Source organism: Leptodactylus fuscus, chromosome 8, assembly GCF_031893055.1.
Source record: "Leptodactylus fuscus isolate aLepFus1 chromosome 8, aLepFus1.hap2, whole genome shotgun sequence".
NCBI classification, from domain to species: domain Eukaryota; kingdom Metazoa; phylum Chordata; class Amphibia; order Anura; family Leptodactylidae; genus Leptodactylus; species Leptodactylus fuscus.
Window position 1 is genome coordinate 24,073,034 of NC_134272.1, and position 14,688 is coordinate 24,087,721.

Genomic DNA, 14,688 nt, shown 5'->3' on the forward strand with positions numbered 1-14,688 from the left:
CCTTTACCTGACATCATTCCCTAAGCTGCTTGTCCTGTGTTGGAAATCGATTCACTTTCTACCGTGACAAAGTCAGACATGACACTCCCATTATAATCAATGCCATGTCTTCACCATACTCTGTACATAGAGACCAAAGTATCTGAATCCCATTGATGCCATCCTTAGTTCTGATCGGGTCATTGCTATTTCGTAGATATGAGAGAAGATACAGAGGGAATTCCAGCGAATGATGGAAGCTGATAACAATACTGTATCTTCATGAACTTAGATATTAAAGGGATCCTATCATTAAAACTCAAAGAAGAGGATACAACAAATGAACTATTACACATGGGGGGACAAAATAAATATCAAAAGACAATACCGTACCTCTGATAAAGCTGGTCATTAGAACCAGTAGAAACGCGTTAGGTGTCAGAGCTATGCCATAATACTGGCGAATTGTGTGTATGTGTGTGTGCTCTTGTAGATACACTTTAGAGAATCTCCCAATCTTTAGTTAGCAAATATCCCCGGTTAGTCTCCCCTAGTTACTTCAGTGGGTGGTGATAAGCAGAGTGTGGTATACCTGAGCTGATTTCTGTCAATACTGTTCAGCCTGTAGGGTAATACAAAAGAAATATAGGAGACCTGAAGAAGTATTCTAGCTAGTGTCAATAGGCAAGAGAAGTGTTGAATAGCGCATAGTATATTGTAGACTATATGATACACAGCTATAGATACCATGTATCATTTCCTGTAAAACAATTCTAGGATAGTGATATATTAGATCCAGTGATCTCCTACCTCTATATACCGCTATAAGTCTCTCAGACTATTTAGTAAACTTTTGCTCATCCCGCTGCACACCACCTTATAGTACATCAACATGACTGGGTAAAGTTTTTTGCATTGGGGGGCTATCAGAGACTTAGTGTCTCCTGTGCTACACACAATCAAAATCTAAGAGGAACGAATCCTATCGAATTTTAACCATTAACTTTTAAGGGATTTATTAATAAAAGTTATATTTTAGTGTACCCATCCCCTTTTTCTTTCTTTTTTGTTCATAGAGATATAACAGAATCGGCCGTATCACCAAACTGCAATTAGCTGAACAGATTGTCCTCCTGGCAGAGCAGTGAGTGACGTCACTTTTCCAATAGGTCTGTGATTAGTGTAAAGCTGTATAAACCATGGGAGGAATAAGTTCACATAGCAGGCAAACAAAGCAGCATTTCTAAAGCAATATATTTAGGAAAAGTCTTCAATTTACATAAGCTACCAGTATAGATGGGATCCTTGAGATGGGACACCCCCTTTAAAACTCCTCAGTTCAAGGCAGAAGAATAAACAAAAAAATATTGTATCAAGCATTATAGTATAGAGAAGCAAAAGTGACCGGTGTGACTCCAGATCTTCCCACACTTATTTCCTTATTTCTCTTTCCTGTTCCCACACTCTCTTCGCTCCCTTCCCCATCCCCTCTATACCTTCCGTGTAATTTTCCTTCCAAAAAGAATATAACTCCCCTTCCCTTCCCCCTTTTCTTTTTAAAGGGTGGTCTGGGGTGCTATTATTAATGGGTTTACTGCAAGGGGCTTTGGATAAATGTTATACTGTCGTAGGGATTTATTGGGACACGGATAGTATGGGCCATTATGTAAATGTGAGACATTAATTCAATAGTCATGGTGGTATTTGACCCTAATTTACTTTATCCCCCCTTTGGTTTCCACAAAGGGTTAAATCAGGAAAACCATAATACTTGTATAGATACATAGTTGGACTACTCAGGTCATTATAACATGATGGATATGGAGGTATTGACATATAGAAATATGTTGTGCTCAGCGCTGTATGATCATATACCAATATGGCGCTGACTGAGGAGCCGGTGGATGTCTTTCTCTATCTATCCTATTGGACAGTGCTGCGGAATATGTTGGCGATACATAAATGAAAAATTAATTATTACTATTATTGTGAGATTTGCATTCCACCCTCTATCTGTTATGGTGTTTTTTTACCATTTAGTTCATGATTGGAGATGAGCGAACACTGTTCGGATCAGCCGTTCCGAACAGCACGCTCCCATAGAAATGAATGGAAGCACCTGGCACGTGCACTTTGACAGCGGCCGGTCGCCCTGCCAGGTGCTTCCATTCATTTTTTATGGGAGCGTGCTGTTCGGAACGGCTGATCCGAACAGTGTTCGCTCATCTCTATTCATGATGCTACCAGTACTCCCCTATCCAGAAGATAAGATCAGGGGGGATGCGCTTTATTGGTGACGATACTATATCTTTGTATGTTGTATTCTATCTAGTACGTCTAACATGGGCTTCTTTGAGCCATGTATTATATCCTATGCTATTTGCATAAGTTCAGATTCCCATATTTGCCATACTATACATATGGGACGTGTTACAGCATCCTGTTACCATGCCTATAAGCCTTTTTTCTAATATCCAATCATTGGTAATGGGTTGGAGTAGTACAGACATGTCCCTTAGGGTACTCAAATCTAACATTTATAACTTTGAGACTATACATCTTGAATTTGGGCTGACACCTGTTTGTACAGCCTGGTTTATACTCACATGCCAATGTCATTGGCGTCCTGTCTGTTTGGCTGCTGGTGAAGAATAGGAGTTGTCTATTTTATATCATAACCGACCAGCAACCAACTAATGTTATTAAATTCCAGATACCGATATACATCAGGGTTTTTAGGGGTATATTTATTAGGATTTTTACCTACAATAGGCATTAGCGAGGTGACGGGATATTATAGAACTTCCTTATATGAATACCCCACCCTGAAATACTATTTACCCCATACGATAGGGAACTCATGTAAGGCAGTGGAAGATATCTTTCAATTATATTTACTATCTGGGACTACACGTATTTTTTACGTACCGTATATACTCGAGTATAAGCCGACCCGAATATAAGCCGAGGCCCCTAATTTTACCACAAAAAACTGGGAAAACTTATTGACTCGAGTATAAGCCGAGGGGGGGAAATGCAGCAGCTACTGGAAAAAGTGACCCCTTCACACAATATAACGTCCCAGTGGCCACTCCATACAGTACACTGCCCATAGTGACCCCTTACACAGTATAATGTCCCATAGTGGCCCATTCACACAATATAACGTCCCAGTGGCCACTCCATACAGTACACTGCCCACAGTGACCCCTTACACAGTATAATGTCCCATAGTGGCCCATTCACACAATATAACGTCCCAGTGGCCACTCCATACAGTATAATGTCCCATAGTGGCCCATTCACACAATATAATGTCTTACAGTGGCCACTCCATACAGTATAATGTCCCATAGTGGCCCCTTCACACAATATAATGTCTCATAGTGGCCCCTCTATACAGTACACTGCCCACAGTGACCCCTTACACAGTATAATGTCCCATAGTGGCCCATTCACACAATATAATGTCTTACAGTGGCCACTCCATACAGTATAATGTCCCATAGTGGCCCCTTCACACAATATAATGTCTCATAGTGGCCCCTCTATACAGTACACTGCCCACAGTGACCCCTTACACAGTATAATATCCCATAGTAGCCCCTACACACAGTATAATGTCCCATACCAGTCACTCTACACAGTATAATGTCCCATAGTGGTCCCTACAGTGTTCATTGCAAATATTGCAAAGATGGTTTTCACCAACCACGAACTATTATACTCTAGGGTCTATGATTTTAGGTGCAGGGGAGGTGAGCAAGCAAAAAAAACACAAACATTTTTACTCACCTGGATTCTGGCACCAGTCTTTGGGCCTCTTCAATGACGTCATGCAGTCATACCAGCATCATTATGTGCCATGAAACTGGCATAAGCCACGTGACTGATGAAGCCCAATTACAGGCCTCAGCATTTTGTGACATCATTGAAGAGGCCCAAAAACTGGCACTGGAGTATATTAATAGCAGTTAAATTTGGGGCATGTTCTGTCCTAATGAAACCACCAGGTAAATCTCGCAATAGTATGCCCAATGCTTACCTTTACCATGGCCTTCCTTTACGTATTCCTGCTCCAGCCCACGGCTGCCTCCGCTTCCCCTTCAGCCTTCATGGGGCCTCATGCATCCCATATAACACCCCTGTCAGCAACATCCTGACCAGCATTTTGATCGGGGATACACAGTGCCCCCTGGAGGGCTGAAGTGGAGGTGTTTGTGGGCAGCTGTGGATATTTTTAAGTAAATAGGGGCCATAACTAAAGCCAGTAGCAACCTATATTATTAAAAGAAAAAAAAAATCAGTAGGGACCAAGCGGGCCATATACCAGCCACTAAATCCACCACTGCTTGACAGTGACACCTGGTAATCTTGTTTTGGCTTGACATATCACAAAATGTGTGTAATGGGATGACCAGCTTTTTGAAAAAGAACATGACTGTGATACTCTATCCTGAGATGACCAGGCCATATCTGTGAATGTGAATTACAAGTTTTTCAATGTCATAATATTGTATTGAACTCAACCATAGATGAGGTTGGAGATATCTTTAACTAGGGGAAGGGGACTTGTTACAGATGATGGATTAGGGAACAAGAGAGCTTATAGTTTGCTTACATGATACAATTGTATAACCGCCCCCACTTTTTCACGATATCCCGCCCTTGTTACGTTTCTCCTTTTACCCATTTACCTCTAATATTTTTCCGCTGGTAATGTGTATAGCTGAAGCACATCTCAAACTAATGACTTGAGTTGATATTGCGGATTCATTTGGGGATTTCTAATGAATCACGTAATGTTATGGGACTATAATAAACTGTATTTAGCATAATTAGGACCAGCACAGGGGACTGTATATAGCACTTACATGTGATGTTACTTTTACATTAGCAACACTCAGGGAATTTTCCATGTGTTACCATCCCTGATCCATCCTAAAGATATCACATTTCTATTCATTCCCTGCCCCAAATTGATATTTATTATTCTGCAATGACCAAGTCGGGTCCAAGATAACTTACATATCAATCAATCCTAAAGCACCGGCATAATCCGTAGCGCTGTACATAGAATGTAACTACACACGCCCATAGAGTCGCACTGTTTTATGATCCAATGGAATGAAGTGCAAATTTATTTGTAGATGGAATCTTTGGAAGAATTCATAGACGTTCCATAAACAGATACAATGTATCAAGCTCAAGTCTTACCTTAAACTCCTCAAGGATTTTGTAAGTCTTTCCATGATATTCACAAAAGTTTTTCACCTCCTTACACTCTGGACAACATCCATTATGCTCCACTTTAGTGCATTTTGGGTGGATTTTAGGGCATTCCGGCTGATCACAAACCGGTCCATCCTCTGTACATACACAAGGACAGTTAGAGTGACCCGGAAAAAATCTCTCTCCTAGTTTATACACAAACCCACTGTCGTCCACACAGCCTTTGCCCCTGTAGTCATCAAATATTAAGTTGTCATTACTGGACGCTTGCTCTCCTTCATCGGCAGGGTAATCTTCTTGGTTGATTGAAGCTGATGATGCGGAAGCCATGATTGCAAAGAAAATCATGGAGACTGCAGAGATATGTAGAGCCATCCCCCAATGTCAGGCTTATTGTGTGCCACTCCACTAGGAACTGGATCAGGTCGCTGCCATGAGGTCTGCAGGCAAACAGAGGCAAACAATGCTTTAGCTACAAATACGTGGTAGACAACGATGGCATCTAGATCTCAAATACCTTCAATGGACGTGTTGAATATTTGTTAGGTTTCACACAATGCCGTACCTTAGCAGTTTATGCCTCTAGAAAAAGCTCCATGTGGTATATCAGCTGCGCTTGTACTATAAACCCCATGGTGCCATTATCTGTCAACTACCAGCTGGAAAAGTATGGTAGAACTTGAAGCAACAGCTGGAGAACCACAGGAAGCCAATGCCAGGCTATACAGTGTAGAATAACATAGAAAAAAACTCTGTAGATCTAACTACGGGTTTTTTATTCCTGTAATTGGATGGGAGTTTGTGAATGGAGAACGCCTAGGTAAGAGCAGCAGTCACTGTGGTAGACCCGACCCAATCTTATATCTCGTGTACAGCAGTTCAGGCCAATGACCAGCATGTAATACTAAAATTATCCAGCAGTGGCCACTGCTGAGGGATGTAGAATTGGACAATAATGTCCCTTGTAGCAGATTGCCATGGTTCCAGGAGCCAGATTGGAGCTAATCACTGGTATTAAAGAAGGGGTAATATTCATGACAATACTCCTTTAGGCTAAGGCCACATGGGATGTCCCGCAGAAAAAAAGCACTGCGGGAAAAATTGTGGCTGCAACACATTGCGGTTCTTCCCCCAATGCTTTAGTTTCAATTATATCTATGGGGAAACCGCCAACGTTTCCATAAGTATAATTGAGTTGCTACTAGAGATGAGCGAACAGCACGCTCCCATAGAAATGAATGGAAGCGGCCGGCACGCGGGGGGATTAAGCGACCAGCCGCCGGCAAAGCGTACGTGCCAGGTGCTTCCATTCATTTCTATGGGAGCGTGCTGTTCGGATTGGCTGATCCGAACAGTTTTCGCTCATCTCTACTTGCTACGATTTCCAAAACTGCACTGGTTTTGGAAATCGCAGCATGTGCGCCCCGCAGTCTTTTACGCAACGTGGGCATGGGATTCTCTAGATTCTCATCTTTTTTCCAGCATAGGCAAATCGTGGCGTTTACGTCTCGTGGGGCCCTGGCCTTATGGCTAAAGCCCCATGTAGTGAGCAGTATCTCATCGCGGTTTTTCCTGCAGCAGATTTTCTGCTTCCATTATACCTATTGGGAAACCGCCAAGGTATAATTAACATACTGCAATTTCCAAAATCACGACAGTTACAGAAATCACAATGTATCTGCTGCATGTATTTTTCCATAGAGGTCCAACTTAGCCACGTTTACGCCACATGGGGCCCTGGCCTAAAGGAGTATTACATCTGAAGCCGAGGCCAAACATTGCAGAGAAGGAGCATTACGTGGCAGATTTGGAATTTTGGAATTGCAGATGCAAAAGGAGCACTAGTACATGTCTCCTGAGCTAAATCCACTCCTGACTTTGTCTTTTTCTTGTAGATTTTGTTGTGATTTTATAGTCACTTTTCTGCAACGTGTGGCCTCAGCAAAACAGGGGGTTCATCCCTTGCTGATAGATTCCATTTTTGGGTTGCAGAAAGCTAGAGAGGACGGGAATGAAGAAAGGGTCTGGTGTAATCTTATTCTACTGTAGACAGGGCACGGTCTTACAGCCAGGCACAAGACAGTAAGAAGGAGGAAAGACATTGCTGCACTCCTGAGACACACAGAGATTTGTAAATCAGTTTTAATTGAAATATTAGATGAAATAAGGGAAGGTGAAGATGCAAATGTGCAAGGGGATGTTTTTATTGCTTGTGCATTTTCTGTGTTTAGCTTCACTTTTGCACAGCATCACGTAAAGCACATTGTGATGAAACTCAAAGCAACAATCCACACAATAGTGCTGAGCGATATTGTGTAAGGTACGGACAGAGGTAGCGGGGTAACACAGGGAAGTCTCTGAATCCTTGAGTCATGCTCCTCCTTCTCTGGACCTGTATTAGGAATAATATAGTGGGACGATTTATTAATATTGTCCTATATTGAGACGTGCATAGGTGATAAAGACAAACACTGCTCCAACTTTTCCACAGTGTGATGAATCTGCGATCTTACTAGAAATATTGGACATATTTTCTCTTCCTCATACTGGCTTTTAGGATTGCATTTAGCTATGTCCCCTTTAGTAGACACTTCAAACTGGCAAGTAAGGCATACAAATGTTGGAATTAGGAGCACAGTAGGGGGCAGACTTATGAAGATTGGCGTTATTAATGGCGGTCTTCATAACTCCTGACTCAGTGGAGGGTTCACCACATATATAGCTCCTCGGAAATGGGACGCTCCTCCCATCAGGCCTCATAATGATATGTAGTGGGGTATGATAGACACCATAATAGTACTTAAGGGTTTTTTGGAAAAGTGGTGAAGGTGGAGCACAAGTTGGATTTTTTTTGCGCAAGTCATGGTTTTCTGCAGAAAAAATGCTACTTTTAACCTTTTCACCAGAAGCCACAGACATGATAAATCAGTGCCAATGTACCCTCCAGGTTTTAGGGTAACCCAGCTCAGTGTGGGTGCAACAGACCGGTGACATCACACTCATTGGTCACATGGTCTTGCCACAATCCCTCTGAATTACCAGGCAGAGTCCATATGTAGATTATGTGTATTGTATTGGTAATTTAAGAACACTACACACAATGTGTTACAAAAGCTAAATGAGATCCATTGACTTTTTACTACCATTACATTCTGTCTTTTATGCCCGATCAATGATTGACAGTCACCATTCCCCGGAGGTCCTACAGAAACCTTTATTGGGTTCACCTTAGTAATGAACATGTGGTATTTTATTGTGCTCCAATGTATTAATCCTACAGGAAACATTCATCAAAGTACCTGCATAATTACAGAACGCTGTAAACCTATGTGGCATTTATTATAGAGGCTTTACTATCTATAAACCTTGCAATGACATTGTTGTATTGGGTTCCATTACTAAATGCATCTCTGTCAGTTTTCTCCCCATCCTTTCACCAAACGCTAGAGCCTGTGCACATTATTCAACACATTAAATCCAGCCTATAGTTATACATGGCTAACTCATTTAATCACCTCTTATTAATTATGAATATGATGAATAACTGCATAAATTACTAGTCTCCTCCAATAACTAAGGAGAGGGCCAGCTATACAAGAATAAAGGGGAAAATGTATGGAAAGGAACTATACAGGGCTGATGGTAACTGGGACACTTACCGTAAGTCTCTGGAAACTCTATATAACATAGATGGTCTGATCAAGTCTGACTCACATATACAGCATAGAAAATAAATAACTATATCCTATACCTGCTGTGAGTGTACCATGTATACCCCGACCTTCCATGTGACATGTAAAGCTACTCATGAAGCTGAGATAAGTGTCACTGTTTGTCGGGGTTCATGCTCTGGAGAACTGGTGTTAGCTCCAAGTGTTTAACCTCGCCATTATCTACTATAGGGACTCGTCCATGTTTAGACCTCAAAATGATAATTTTGTGCTATTTTGTCAGCTAAAGGATATCACAAGTGAGCAGGACCCTGACAAGCAGCTAGCGGTTTTCCAATTTCTAGATATAAAGCATGCTATGATGATGCTGGAGATAGCAGTGGTCACAGTTAAGGTTTCAAGTGGAATTACTCCATCATACATCACTGTGAGGAATTGTCTGTAAGAGTGACATCCCATAAGGACATCAATTGTAAGGGACCGGCAAAGAGTGCATGTCTTCTTTTCGTAGACAGGTGCAAATGTTCAGGGGTTTAGTTTGGAGGGGTCATTGAGGTGCAACAAGTCACTCTCCCTGGGCCAGGGTATTAGTGAAAAGACCAGCATAGAGACGTGAACTGAACCCTTTCCTGATGGAATGTATGGGGTGACTCTGGTTAGGATTGATATACATATACGGTTGGAATTGATAGCTTAGACTTGTAATATATATATATATATATATATATATATATATATATATATATATATATATATATATATATATATTACAAGTGATGTATTATATTAAGCATTATGCTAAGTGACAGTGAATAATATAGACATGATAAACAATCCTCCATCTGCAGGAATACTAGGACAATTCCAGGCGTCAGCCCTAGCTCTACACTAGTACTGGGGTGTTTCCCACCTCCCAATGACACTTCACTACACAATATTTAGTTGGATCCACTTAATCCAATTTTTCATCTCATCTTGACTTGATAATCATATTGCTTATCCAGTATTTTTTGAAATCTCCTCCACCCTACAATAACAATGGGGCTATTATAAGATGTATAGTTGGGTAGCTGCTGACCTTTATAGACTATGAAACTATAGAGCCCTATCCAGTTGATGACAATGTTTTCTATATGGGTTGATACTAAAAGATCTCCTTCCAATGAAGCCAGTTGCACGTCTTGTAAGCATTGAGCTAATGAAGGTGCCCTATCAGGAGCTGCTGCCTTATGGACTTGCCCTCCTCCTCCTCCTCTTCTTCTCTTTCATCTCCAAAGCCTCCAATCATCAAGGAACCAAATGCCTGTAGGAAGGAGATTGCTCCAGGCGTGCCGTGTCCTGCTCCACTAAGGCCTTTGACATACATCTGCATGGACGCCTCTCTCCAAAATCCCACTTAGCCATGAACTAGTAAACAAACACAGGCAGTCTCTGGCACTAAAGGAGTTAACATTTAACTTTGCCATTAAATATTGTCTTCTCTTATCGATACTGTGGACCGTGAAGTCAAAGCTATTCCACATTGACCATGGTGGCCTTGAATTGATGAGGTTCCCTTTGAGCCTTATTTTGGATGGGCCAATAAATCAGACTTCTTACACTAGGCAATCATTTGGCTTCAAGAAATTGACATTTCTTGTGCTATTTCCTGAGCAGTCTGCTAGCACCGTAGAGTTTATATTCTGGGATTAACCCCTCATTCACCACTGACTACGAAATTTAATTATTAATGCATATATGTAATATTCAGCAAGAGTGGAAATACACAATGGGTGTGTCTGTAAAATGGAGGGGTCCATAAGGAATGAGGCAGCAAGATTCAAGGAAAGGGGAGATGGATATTTGCAAAATAAAGGGAAGGCACAGCCATAGCAATGACAAAAAAAAGTCAATCCATAGATGACGTCTAATATAACCTGCAAATAATATATGGCCTGCACTTTTTAATTATACAGTAGGTCTTCCCTCTGACAAGCCGTGCCTATATAAAACCGATTTATGGGAGTCAGAAGTTACATATCAGCATAACAATGTATAAGGCCTGGCCATCTGATCTTAAGATGCAGCTGTTATCTCTACAAGGTAATTTACCACCTGAGTCGTGACAAGGGGCCGGCTAAGGACCAGCGTCTGGTGAGATGTCTATGAGATAACTGTATAAAACAGGAGCTTACACTTCTAATAAGGAGAACTAACTCTTGCTTAAGTAAGACGTGTCATTAGACCAAGTTCATAGTCTACTAAGTCTACATGGAAGATCATTCCGGTCCCTCGGGGAATTGATTCCAATTACCAAACCTATGAGGCTTAGTAAACTTGGGAGCTGTCATTTGTTCTATCTACCCCATGATGAAATGAACATGTTGAATATACTGTATGTATATATATATATATATATATATATATGACTTGGTACTTTATGTGTACACAGCCTACTATAGCTTTCTCTCAGATGCAGCAATTTTTATGGAAAGTTCAAGTGAAAAAGCTGTGATGGATTAACCCCATCATTCCCTGGACACCCCATGAAAATGCCAACCCCCCCCCCCCCCCCCCCCCCTGTTTAACGGGACAGTAAAGTCTGAGGTTTCTTCATCACAGTATCCGGAATCTAGTCTGCTTCATTTAATGTTACTGCACCAAAGATGACTGCATTGTGGAAACTAGCACACATGGTATAGTGTGAGATCTAACAGAGTGCAACATGGCTCAGTCCTATTGTAGTAAGGGGACGTTACATTGACACTGCAGTGTTATAGCAGGGTGTTCACATTAGGGCTATCTGGTTAATTGATTTCTAATGTGATCCTGCAGTATTCATCTATGGCTGACCTACCACAGGGGCCGTCATACAGATAATACTGGAGGAGCATTTCTAAATTGATTCCACACTTAGTCTTCAAATACGATAAGTAAAAAGTTAAAATAAGAAGTCAATATTTGCAATGTTCCTCCCAAGTTTATAGCTACAGTGCTAGATATCAGATCCTACAAGAAGTGTATAGACTATATATGCACTTTGCTCTTGTCCTCTTACCTGAAGGGTTAATCCTATGAGGATTAGCGGGACAACTTAAAAGCCAAAAGGTTAAGAGTCTGTGGTTAGCCCATCCTTGGTGTCAGAGGACCCATTGTTTAAGGGGAGAAAATATAGAGTCCCTCCAGATCTCCTGCCATGATACAGGATGGACAGCGGTCAAGAGGATTCCCAGCTAAACATCAGACACCCCAAAAGCAGAATGGCCCTGATCCATCTCCAGAGGTGAGCAGAGCTTGCATGATGTCCTCCAGCCTGCTTGGATGGGATAGATCCCTGTGGATGGGTTTCCCTCAGTTACTCACAGCTGAGGAGGTGTTTGCAATGTGCATTAAGATTTCACCAGCACAAACAGCAACAGCATGGACTCGGCTCCTGCCCAGATCCCTTCAGCTCCATGGCAATATGTTGCTTTAGTAGCCGCCTACAGACACCACCGTGCACCATGCAGCAGGGCAGGCGCACACACAACTTTTTTCCTCCTTGTAATCCTATGTAGAGAAGCGATCGCTGCTCAGCTCTCAGCATTACTGTAAGGTATAGCCGGCGTCATAGATCAGCAGCAGATACAGCGGTCACTGTAGCTATGGCCACCCTGGACAGTGGCCGAGGACTCAGCACACCCGGGTGTATTGTCAGGACTCCGGGAGAGCAGAAAGGGCTAAAAGAGCGGAGACCGGCGGCGGCGGGAGAGAGAGAGAGAGCGGCGGGAGAGAGAGAGAGCGGGAGCTTCAGCACCACGGACAGCGGCGGCGGCGGACTGACTGCACTCACTAATCTGCACACGGGGTGTCAGCAACAGCAGCAGTGACGGCCAGCCCATGGACAACGCACATAGCGCCACACTATAGGACAGCGCCACACTAGGCTAGGTGACATACACAGCAGCACACACACTGACAGCACATGCACAGCGCCACACTATACTATGTGACATACACAGCTCTACACTATAGTATGTGAATGCTCCACACTATGTGTCAGTAACAGCAGCAGTGACGGCCAGCCCATGGACAGCGCACACAGCGCCACACTATAGGACAGCGCCACACTAGGCTAGGTGACATACACAGCACCACACACACTGACAGCAGCAGCAGTGACGGCCAGCCCATGGACAGCGCCACACTATAGGACAGCGCCACTCTATACTATGTGACATACACAGCAGCAGTGACGGCCAGCCCATGGACAGCACACACAGCACCACACTATAGGACAGCGCCACACTAGGCTAGGTGACATACACAGCACCACACACACTGACAGCAGCAGCAGTGACGGCCAGCCCATGCACAGCGCCACACTATAGGACAGCGCCACTCTATACTATGTGACATACACAGCAGCAGTGACGGCCAGCCCATGGACAGCACACACAGCACCACACTATACCATGTGACATACACAGCTCCACACTATACTATATGATATACACAGCAGCAGTGACGGCCAGCCCATGCACAGCACACACTATGCTATGTGACATACACAGCTCCACACACACTGACAGCAACAGCAGCAGTGACGGGCAGACAGCGCCACACTATGTGACAGGCACATCAGCACACACTATAGTATGTGACAGCTCAGGATCCCAGCAATCATCTGCAGCACTATGTGAGCACCATGTCACTACTACTCACACTATATACAAGCAACACTATGGGCAAAACTCATCACTGCACACCTATATATACTGTCTACCCACATTCTGTATACACAGTGGCACTAAGGACAGTGCTCATCACTGTATACAAACTACACACACTACATACAATCAGCAGAGCTCATCACTACACACACACACACACACACACACACACATATATGTACTGTCGACCTAAACTCTATAAACACATTAGCACTAACGACAGTACTCATCACTATATACTATCTACACACACACACACACACACACTGTATCTATATCTATCAGTACTATGGACAGAGCTCATCTGCACACATACACACTATATATAGTGAACACTTTGGACAGAGCTCATCATTACACACACTCTATATACAATCACTACTACCTACACATATATAGTATTTACACACTCCATATACAATCATCACTACATACACAATATATCATATACACACACTATATACAATGAGTACTATAGACAAAGCTCATCCTTACACACACACACACACACACACACACACACACAATATATATTGCCTATACACAATCATCAGTATGGACAGAGCTCAGGACACCCAAACACCATATACTGTACAACCACATGGACACTATGAACACTATATATACACTCAGCAGTACACACACACACTATATACACATTAGTTGACTGTGCTGTATACACTCATCACTACAGGCAGCAGAGCCTTCAGCACCAGGACCAGCGGCCACAGCTCTGGACTACCACACAGTAGCCACAGTGTGTTACAGCCCAATACACACCTCATATTAAGGATGAATACAACACACTCCCTAGGAAAACACTATCACAACACCTTTAACCCATTCAGGTGACTGTTGTGAACAGCTTTTATATGGACAGTTCTAGGTATGTGGCTTCCTATCCATAAATACTTGCCGTATTCTACCTATAGGCTAGATTCTATATAAGGTAAGTCATGGGTTACTTATAGGTTAGATACGGACTCTGTCGACTACCAGTAAGCAGCAGGTGTTCAGGATATATAATCTGTTAACCCTTCTATATCTATTATTTAGGTTGGTTTATGGATGAGGTTACTTGTTCTGCTTCCATTGCTGCCTATAGGTCGTTATAT

The 14,688-nt window shown here is 42.6% G+C and overlaps 1 protein-coding gene across 1 annotated transcript in view; it reads right to left on the reverse strand.

Moving 5' to 3' along the window:
• The window catches only part of VWC2L (von Willebrand factor C domain containing 2 like), a 142,223-nt gene extending 129,745 nt beyond the window's left edge, over nt 1-12,478 (reverse strand). The window contains exons 1-2 of the mRNA XM_075284956.1: nt 11,920-12,478; nt 5,197-5,651 (exon numbers count right to left, since the gene is read on the reverse strand). Coding sequence (XP_075141057.1) covers nt 5,197-5,586 — 390 coding nt within the window. The 5' untranslated portion in view covers nt 5,587-5,651; nt 11,920-12,478. The remainder of the gene's footprint in view (nt 1-5,196; nt 5,652-11,919) is intronic.
• Between the last annotated feature and the right edge of the window lie 2,210 nt (nt 12,479-14,688).